We start from the raw sequence: 9606 nt of genomic DNA on the forward strand, positions 1-9606 counted from the left end.
AAGCGGCTTCGAAGAGGCTTAGCCGTGCTGTTTCACTGAACATGACAATGTCATGAGGCAAGGCCGGACACATTAGCACGTGAAGGTATGTTTAGAAGAATGTGCGCATGTCTTTGAACTTTGAAAGCGCCAAAGTCCCTGTTCCGTAGTCTGCAACTCCCCATTCCGTAGTCTGCAGTCTGCAGTCTGCGTAGTCTGCAGTCTGCGTTTTACAGCAACCCGATCCTAGACAGGATGTCAACGCTGTACTCCAGCAAGTCAAGACATATTGCAACCCCAGGCGCAACACCGTATACGAGAGGTACAGATTCTGGTCGAAGGTGAGGCAGTAGATCAATGGGTTACCGAGCTGAAAGTAAAGGCGGCGTTGTGCGAATTCGGTGACCAACGCAATCTTCTAATACGCGATAAGATCGTGTATGGCGTCCGCGACAAACGCGTGAAAGACAGATTATTACGAGAATCAGACCTTACTTTGCAGAAAGCGTTGGATATATGCAGAGCAGCAGAAGCAACAAAAGAGCAGGTGCAAGCTATGAAGAAAGAGGCGATGAAAGTACCTCTAGGCGCCGTTCGAGATACACAGAAGCAGCGACGCACGAGCCAGACACTATGCCCAATCTGAGCTCGAGGATTCACGATAGTGGCAAGTCATCCAAGACCAGGCAAGCGGCATGCAAGTATTGCGGAGGCCTCTACTCATCTCGACAGTGCCCCGCCTACGGAAAGACGTGTTCAGCATGTCACAAGAGAAACCATCTGGCCAAAGTCTGTCTATAAACGACCAGGCAAATTAGGCAGGTTGAATTCCAGGTAGACAATGCAGATGAAGCAGGCAGTGACGAGAATGAAGAGCTACTGATGTCACCTATATTCATAGGCATATCCGGGACACGGCAGAGTGGACGGAACGCCTTGATCTGGAGCGTACACGTACGCAGATTGATTTTAAGCTGGACACCGGGGCCCAGGCAAACATCTTGCCATTTAATGTGTACAGAGTTCTCAAGACAAAATTGCAGCCCACCATCAAGATTCCTACAGGAATTGGTGGTGGTCAAATCATACCCAGAGGCACAACTGAGGTCAGTTGTTTAGTCAGCAGGAACAAGGCGAGCTGCAGGAAGAGGCTCACATTTTATGTTATTGACAACAACCTAGCCATCATTGGAAGAGCAGCATGCGAGGACTTGGATCTCAAGAGGCGTGTGGACAATATGGTGACTGTGGATATACAACTAGGTCACACCAGGCAGCAACACATTGAGCAGAACAAGGATGTGTTTAAAGGAATAGGAGAGTATAACAAAGAGTATGACAAAGAGTATGACAAAGAGTATGACATCCAGCTTCAAGCAGATGCTATTCCGGTGGTGCAACATCCCTGAGTCATACCATATGCAAAGAGAACCAAACTGCAACAGAAGTTGGCAAAACTGCAGCAACAAGGTATTATACAAGACGTCGAGGGCCCAACTGACTGGCTTCACAATCTCGTGATAACAGAAAAGAAGAATGGGAACATGAGGATCTGTCTGGATCCCAGACCCCTCAATAAAGTCATCAAAAGGGAGAGACACCAAACACCAACAATGGCAGATGTCCAAGCTCAACTGGCTGGCAAAGCGGTATTCACAGTAGTCGACATGAGGATGCCTTCTGACACATCAAATTGTCTAACGAGTCAGCCAGGATGTGTGCATTCAGCACCCCATGGGGTAGAAAGTGCTACGCACGGATGCCGTTCGGACTGGCTTCAGCTAGTGAAGTGCTGCAGGAAAGGAACGATCCCAAACGTTCATGTGATTGCGGATGACCTGAATAGGCAAGATGGAAGAGGAACATGACAAAGCCCTCGCTCAGGTGTTACAACAAGCAAGAGAAAGGAATGTGTGATTCAGTCCCCAGAAGCTACAGTACAAGGTTCGCCAAGTGAAATATATGGGTCACATTTTTAGTCAACAGGGACAGCTACCGGATTCGGAAAAGATTGAAGGAATTGCGGGTATGTGGAAGCCCCAAGACAAACAAGCGGTACAGTGATTGCTAGGCATGATTAAGTTCTTGGCCCCCTGTATATTCCAGCGGAGTCCGATATCACAGCCCCACTCAGAGATTTGATAAAGGACGGAAGCATGTGGAAATGGGATACACAGCATGATGCCGCCATTAATGACATAAAGTGGGCACTCACTAGTGATCCAGTGCTAGCATTCTATGATCCTGAGCAACCGGTCACAGTGCAAGCGGACGTATCACAGAGTGGCGTAGGGGCATGTCTCATGCAGCAAGGCAAGCCATTGGCGTACGCATCACAGACACTGACAACTGATGAAAGAGCTTATGCACAAATAGAGAAGGAAATGCTCACTGTGACCTATGGATGCAAGAAATTCCACCCATATATATATATATATATATATATATATATATATATATATATATATATATATATATATGGAAAGACTACCAATATTGAGACCGACCACAGGCCTTTGGAAGCTATAATGAAGAAGCCAATTGGTGCAGCACCACCAAGGCTCCAAAGAATGATGCTACAGCTACAGATATGTGACCCGGTGGTTTGTTATGTTCCAGCCAAGCTTATGTATGCAGCAGACGCTCTGTTGTGGGCGCACTTGGCAACTAGTTACGACGTGGAGCCAGAACTTACCAGTGACATGCAAGTCATGGTCCATGCTTTTGTCACTTTGCTGCCAGTAAGTGCGAAAAAGAAAGCACAGTTACAGCAGGCCATGGCAACAGATCAAAAGCTACAACGTCTCAATCGACAAATAGAAATGGGCTGGCCTTCAAAGATTGAAGATGTGTCAACCAAGATACGAGCATACGGGACGATCAGAGACGAGCTTCATCAGGCAGACGGCATATTGTTCAAAAGAAGGAAGATAATTATACCAGAGGCCCTACAATCAGACATGCTAAAGATTGCACATGAATCTCATCGAGGGCTGGAAAGATGCAAAAAGCGAGCAAGAGCGGTCATGTATTGGCCAGGAATGACAAAAGACATCGACCAAGTGGTTAGTCAGTGCAGGACCTGTCTGTGTTTCTGGAGGAGCAGTACTAAGGAGCCTCTTTTGCCACATGCACTACCAACAAGGCCATGGGAAAAGCTGGGAGTGGGTATCATGACTTTGAAAGCAAAAGATTATCTGATAGTAGTGGATTATTCCAAGTACATAGATTTTCAGCAACGGAGAGACAAGACTTCATCGCCGGCCATTAACGCCATGAAGTACATGTTTGCTACTCACGGTATTCTAGAAGAAATAATATCTGATAACATGCCATTCGCAAGCAGAGAAATGCAAACCTTCGCCAATGAATGGGGATTCACCATTACAACCACAAGCCCGGGGTATTCAAAATCTAATGGCTTCGCAGAGAGGAACGTACAAATCATAAAGAACCTGCTCAGAAAGACACTTCATGATGGAGGAGACCCGTACCTGGCACTGCTCAACCAAAGAAACACTCCTAGACCGCAGCTGCAAGCGTCCCCAGCCGAGCTCCTCATGCCCTGAACCTTGAAGTCAAAGTTGCCGGCAGCCCCAGAAGTGCTTCAGCCACAATGCCTCGAGACGTACGGGAACAGCTGAAACAATGACAATGGCAGCAGAAGTACTATCATGACCAAGGAGCTTGACCAAACAGAGAACTATGCTCAGGCGAAGTCGTTCGATTGCAAAAGGGAAAGAATGGAAACCTGCAGTAGGGATAAAGCAGTACGTGATAAAACACGAAGGCAAAGTTCTGTGCAGAAATAGACGACATCTGAACCCCTCACTGGAACCGCTCTCTGAACTTAGCGAGGGATTGGACTATGACTCGGACATCGTCGACCACCATGATACCATACCAGTCTAGGAGATCCATCAGACAGCACAGAACAGGGATAGCAACTCCCAACCTCGCCAAAGAAGGTGACCAGATCAGGACGGGAGATCAAAACACCGGCAAGACTGAAGGACTATGTTACTTATTGAAAGAGGAGAGATGTGACAGTATTGACTCTATTAGTTTTAAGACTTGGAGCATGCGTAGTACAAGGTATGCTAAAGCGCAGAACAGCGAATAACTTTAGTAGCTGTGTTGAGTTGCATTACTAGAGTCTATAATACAACTGAAAGCATTACAATATTGACGTACAACTGGCACCTACCGCGTAGGGCCCATTACCCCCGTAACAAAATGGCGTGCATGGTATGATCGCGGCTAATCCGGGGCAAATGCGAAAACCCGGATGTGAAGGTTTTCTATGTAACGTCCCAAGGAAGAGCAACTGTTACTGGTTGTGGCTGCAAGCCATGGGTGCTTGTATGAGCGACGTGTCGGAGGAAGAACAGCCTCGAATAGCAGATTACCAACACTGTAACTTGACTACAGTTCCAGTTGAGGAATTGTACGGATTAGAAAACAGTCTGCACGCGTTATTGTTGGACAGCAACGCGCTTAAACAGTTGCCCAAGGTAAGAACATAGTATTCAGTGTTGTTGTTTGTGTAGTTGACTTTGCATGTGTTTGTATTGAGACACTATTCAATTTTACATCGCTATCACGAGTCGGCGTTGCTGACAACGAGATAGAGTCGCTCTCACCGAACATTGGGAATCTGACCGAGTTAGAGGAACTTGACGTCAGTAGGAACAGTATGTATTGTGTTACTACAATGTGGTAGGCAATTGTCTTTGCTACGTTGACTGTTGCATGCAGACATTCCAGACGTACCTGATGAGATCAAGAACTGCAGCAAGTTGAGGAAGATCGATGTTAGCGTCAATCCTATTGGACGGTTAGGACACACACACACACACACACACACACACACACACACACACACACACACACACACACACACACACACACACACACAATACACTTGTCGTTACACGGACTGCACACATTATAGTTGTGTGGTGTTACGTAGCTGTGTAATAATAATCTAGAGTTGATGGGACAGGTGGAAGATGCTGCTGTTCTTGTGAACTGTTGTTGTGTGTAGGTTACCAGATGGATTCACTTCCCTTGTCAATTTGACAGAGGTTTATCTCAATGATGCTTTCTTGGAATTTTTGCCAGACAACATTGGAAGGTGAATGAGGTTAAGTTAACAAGTGAATATGCTCTGTTTGTGAATTTAATAAGGCTACTTGTTGTTAACGGACTGTGAACTGCATTGTTGTTATAAATTCAATTTATTTATACCTACACATTTAGTGATTTTTTCAAATGTTAATTAATTAATTCAGGAGATGAGTGAGATGCTTGAATTAACTTAAGAAATCATATAGTCAACATTTTTTCTTTTCTGCTTGTGGTTGGTGACAGGAAGTAATTGTCAAGTGTTGCATTGTTCTCTGTGTATACTGGTTTTCCTGTCAAGGAAGTAAAGTGTCTCTTTAGGAATGCTGCAGTAATGTTGTAATTTTTATATCATATTAAGCTACGAGCATAAAAGAAGGACACCACAATAAGTGGTGACTGCTTCACGAGAAGCTCACTCTAAACGGGCTGAATTGACATCCGGTCTGTCTGTTGGTATGTCGCTATGTACCTATGTTTGTTTGTTTGTACCTATGTTTGTTTGTAAGCGTGTGTCACACTCGGGGAGTTTGTCGAGCCAATCAGCAGTTGTTTTGGGACGTGAAACGTAGGTGACGTAACTATAGCATATCGGCGTGAATCACTCTCAGGAATTTGTTGAGCCAATCAGCAGTCCTTTGGGACACCAACAATGGGTGACGTAACAATCCTGCGCATTATGACAGAAAAGCCGAGATGTCATATCCATAGTAAAAGATTAATTAAACCGTCGTCAAACTGAGAAGGGCAGAATAAAGTTCAGGCTAGAGTTGTACGCGCCTGTTACTTTTTACAGAAGAATCGCAAAGCAAACGAATCCATCATTCTTCAAGAAGCCAAGCGAAGGTCCCATGGGACCATGCATGTGTACCGTTGCGTACGACCAACATGTCATCCGCGATCTTCAAGAGAGCAATATGTTTTAGTTGTAAGTAGTACTGATGATGAATGATCGGCGGCGTCTTGCAAGAAAGATTTGTAGGAAACGCTAACGCTGCTTTTTTCTGGATCCGGTCACTACATGTCGCTTCACAGTGTTTCTAGGAGACATACGAGATCAATCTTTATCTATCTAGCTACGACAAATTATCATCGGAACGAAAGATGCTAGCAACGTACGGCTCAACGAAAACATGATAATCTTGTCCACCTCAGTAGTTAACTGCAAGTGATGCAAGATCGAGCGCTACAGAATCGAGAAATAACGTGGATAATAAGCCCGCTCCGTTCAAGAATATATTTACAGGTGTAGGTAGGACTGATGATGAACGATCGATGTCGCCTTTCAAGAAAGATTCGTTGGAAATGTTGCGCTGCATACTTTCTTCTGGATCCGGTCGCTACACATACACATACAGTATTTCCCGTGCACGTACATTGATCTCTAGCTACCACGAATTAATTTTAACGGAACGAAAGATGATAGCAACGGCTCAACGAAAGCATGATAATCGTGTTCACCTTAAGTGATGCAAGCAAGAGCGCTGCATGCAGAATTGAGAAATAACGTGGATAACAAACCTGCTCAGTGCAAGAGACGCAGCTGTCACGCATGTGCATGTACTGAATTTGAAGTGTAGTGTGGGACATTGATGGTATTTAGTTAATTATCTGTAATCACATTGACACATCCCTGGGTTTTCAAAGAATTATACATTCTAGCAACAAGCTAATGATTAATTAATGATAATGACAATAAATAGACAAAAATTAATAAAATTTACATTGATATTAACAATAAATACACACACACACACACACACACACACACAGAAACACACACGCTCGTAGCTCTGAAGCGACGGTGTAAACACAGCTTCATTTACTAGTTTTTATATCATATTGTGTTTGTAATTTTATATCACATTGTGTTTGTAATTTTTATATCATATTGTGGTGTAATTTTTATATCATATTGTGTTTGTAATTTTTATATCATATTGTGGTGTAATTTTTATATCATATTGTGGTGTAATTTTTGTATCATATTGTGGTGTAATTTTTATATCATATTGTGGTGTAATTTTTGTATCATATTGTGGTGTAATTTTTATATCATATTGTGATGTAATTTTTATATCATATTGTGGTGTAATTTTTATATCATATTGTGGTGTAATTTTTATATCATATTGTGTTTGTAATTTTTATATCATATTGTGGTGTAATTTTTATATCATATTGTGTTTGTAATTTTTATATCATATTGTGGTGTAATTTTTGTATCATATTTTGGTGTAATTTTTATATCATATCGTGTTTGTAATTTTTATATTGTATTGTGGTGTAATTTTTATATCATATTGTGTTTGTAATTTTTGTATCATATTGTGGTGTAATTTTTATATCATATTGTGGTGTAATTTTTATATCATATTGTGGTGTAATTTTTATATCATATTTTGGTGTAATTTTTATATCGTATTGTGGTGTAATTTTTATATCATATTGTGTTTGTAATTTTTATATCATATTGTGGTGTAATTTTTATATCATATTGTGTTTGTAATTTTTATATCATATTGTGTTTGTAATTTTATATCATATTGTGGTGACAGGCAGCTTCTTGTTTACAATGGTCAACATGCATAGTGGTAGCCAATCTTTTGCCATTATGTTCAAAGACTCTAGATCTACTCTGTTGATCTGGAATTCAATACACTCCTTACCAGTCTTAACTACGATTTAGCTACTCAGAAAGTTGATTGACATCATTGATTTAAATTAGAAAAAGCAGAGACATGTCATCAGAGCGTATTTCGGATGTAAAGTGTAGATTCCAAGGAGTGTACTAGAGAGCAAATGTCTTTTACATCTTTAGGTTATGTCGAGTAGAAGTGTTGGAACTGAGAGAAAACCAACTGGCAGTGCTACCAGAGTGAGATCAGTTTTAGTAAATAGCACAAGCTGAACTTGTCTTTGCATACTTTGCTATGTCTATTTTTAGATCACTAACACACATGGGACGTCTAAGACGCCTTGATTTGGGAAATAATCATTTTGAACAGTTGGTGTGTGTGAGATTGCTGTGTCACAATGCAGAGTGATTGCCAGTGAGTTCTCTTTGTTGTTAGCCTTCGGTTGTGGGAAATTTGATGACATTGAGAGAGTTATGGGCAGATGCAAATGCCTTGCAAAGTATTCCAAATGAAATCTGCTTTCTAAGACGACTTTTCTTCTTGGACTTGTCACAGAATATTTTAGAGAGCTTACCCAGAGATATTCATAGGCTGGAGAGTCTTGAGGACTTACATCTCAATGAGAACCAACTGAAAGAATTGCCAGAGAGCTTTGGTAGAGATGACTTACATTTGTGTGTGTATGTGGCTGCATTGTGTAGTGGTGTCATACCCTGTTTTTGTGTTTCTTTTTTCAAGGTTTTTCAGTATTTTGTTGTAATTTATTTCTATTCTTTTTAGGTTTGTTTCAAAAACTTACTGTTCTAAAATTAGATGAAAACGAGTTGGTGTCTTTACCTCAAAGTCTGGGAAAGTCAGTTCTTGTGGCTCTGGTCGTTATTCTTGTTGATGGTAGTGTTCTCTGTACGTGCAGTGTATCAAGTCTCACTGAACTGTCAATTTCCAAGAACAAGCTGCAGGTGTGTTTTCTTGCCATGGATATACATACTGTAAATCCAGAAATTTTCATACTCATAAATTTTAGTACTTTTGCCCATTAAGTAGTTCGTACACGTATTATTTTCATACAGAACATCAGCACTGTACTGTAGCTGAATTCAAGTGCATCTATCTATAAAGTTTAGTATTCATGTTATTTTAGTACAACCAGGTACCTGTACGAAAATAACTAAAATTTCATTAGTATGAAAAAATTTTTGGATTTACAGTATGTAGAAAGTAAAGGTTATGATGTTTTTCTAGCAACTTCCTTCGTCAGTTGGATGTCTTCATAATCTGCGGACACTCATTGCTGATGACAACGAGTTGTACAGTTTGCCGCTAGAGGTTAGCATTAGCATTCTGTTTGCTTTGTCTTTTGCTATTGATAGAGAATTATAGTATACTGACTGATAGTATGTGTTTTCTTGGCATGGGTTTTGAGTTCTATCATAGATAGACAAACAATAGTTAGTGGTTTCATGGATGGGTGGATAGACAGAGTATTAGTTATGTACAGGAAGGTTTTCAGTAATGTCCTCTGAAGCAGACTTGCTATATATTGTCAACTGATTGATTGAAGGAGGCAGAACAGGTGAGAGTGACATTTAAAGAATTCTATGAGTTGGCAGCAATCCGAGTCAATAGTCAATATCAAAACTAGGCATAATGTTGTATTTTGTGTAACATTGGCAAATGATAATATTCATAAATGGTTGGTGAGTGGTTGTACAGATTAGAATGTGTAGCTGATATGGATGTGAAGATTTGTTAGAAAGTGGTATGTCATTGTTTGTTTAGATGGGAAGCTGCCAAAAGCTTGGTGTACTGTCACTACGAAACAACCAACTACAACGTCTTCCACAAGACATTGGACGACTTC

The 9606-nt window shown here is 41.3% G+C and overlaps 3 protein-coding genes across 3 annotated transcripts in view; all 3 read left to right on the top strand.

Annotated features, from left to right (window-relative positions):
- The first annotated feature begins 234 nt into the window (after nucleotides 1-234).
- LOC134185418 (uncharacterized) lies at nucleotides 235-2278 on the top strand. The gene is made up of 2 exons (XM_062653198.1): nucleotides 235-320; nucleotides 881-2278. The coding sequence occupies exons 1-2, from the start codon at nucleotides 235-237 to the stop codon at nucleotides 1386-1388; spliced, it is 594 nt and encodes a 197-aa protein (XP_062509182.1). The 3' UTR covers nucleotides 1389-2278.
- Nucleotides 2279-2520: 242 nt separating this feature from the next.
- LOC134185870 (uncharacterized protein K02A2.6-like) lies at nucleotides 2521-4152 on the top strand. Its single transcript, XM_062653756.1, has one exon. The coding sequence runs from the start codon at nucleotides 2550-2552 to the stop codon at nucleotides 3546-3548; it is 999 nt and encodes a 332-aa protein (XP_062509740.1). The 5' UTR covers nucleotides 2521-2549; the 3' UTR covers nucleotides 3549-4152.
- Nucleotides 4153-4277: 125 nt separating this feature from the next.
- The window catches only part of LOC134185170 (erbin-like), a 14698-nt gene continuing 9369 nt past the window's right edge, over nucleotides 4278-9606 (top strand). Inside the window, exons 1-11 of the mRNA XM_062652946.1 lie at nucleotides 4278-4493; nucleotides 4556-4673; nucleotides 4738-4816; nucleotides 5027-5116; nucleotides 7928-7984; nucleotides 8054-8117; nucleotides 8181-8400; nucleotides 8526-8598; nucleotides 8659-8704; nucleotides 8988-9071; nucleotides 9525-9606. Coding sequence (XP_062508930.1) covers nucleotides 4332-4493; nucleotides 4556-4673; nucleotides 4738-4816; nucleotides 5027-5116; nucleotides 7928-7984; nucleotides 8054-8117; nucleotides 8181-8400; nucleotides 8526-8598; nucleotides 8659-8704; nucleotides 8988-9071; nucleotides 9525-9606 — 1075 coding nt within the window. The 5' untranslated portion in view covers nucleotides 4278-4331. The remainder of the gene's footprint in view (nucleotides 4494-4555; nucleotides 4674-4737; nucleotides 4817-5026; nucleotides 5117-7927; nucleotides 7985-8053; nucleotides 8118-8180; nucleotides 8401-8525; nucleotides 8599-8658; nucleotides 8705-8987; nucleotides 9072-9524) is intronic.

Source organism: Corticium candelabrum, chromosome 10 (genome assembly GCF_963422355.1).
Source record: "Corticium candelabrum chromosome 10, ooCorCand1.1, whole genome shotgun sequence".
In the NCBI taxonomy this organism is placed as follows: Eukaryota; Metazoa; Porifera; class Homoscleromorpha; order Homosclerophorida; family Plakinidae; genus Corticium; species Corticium candelabrum.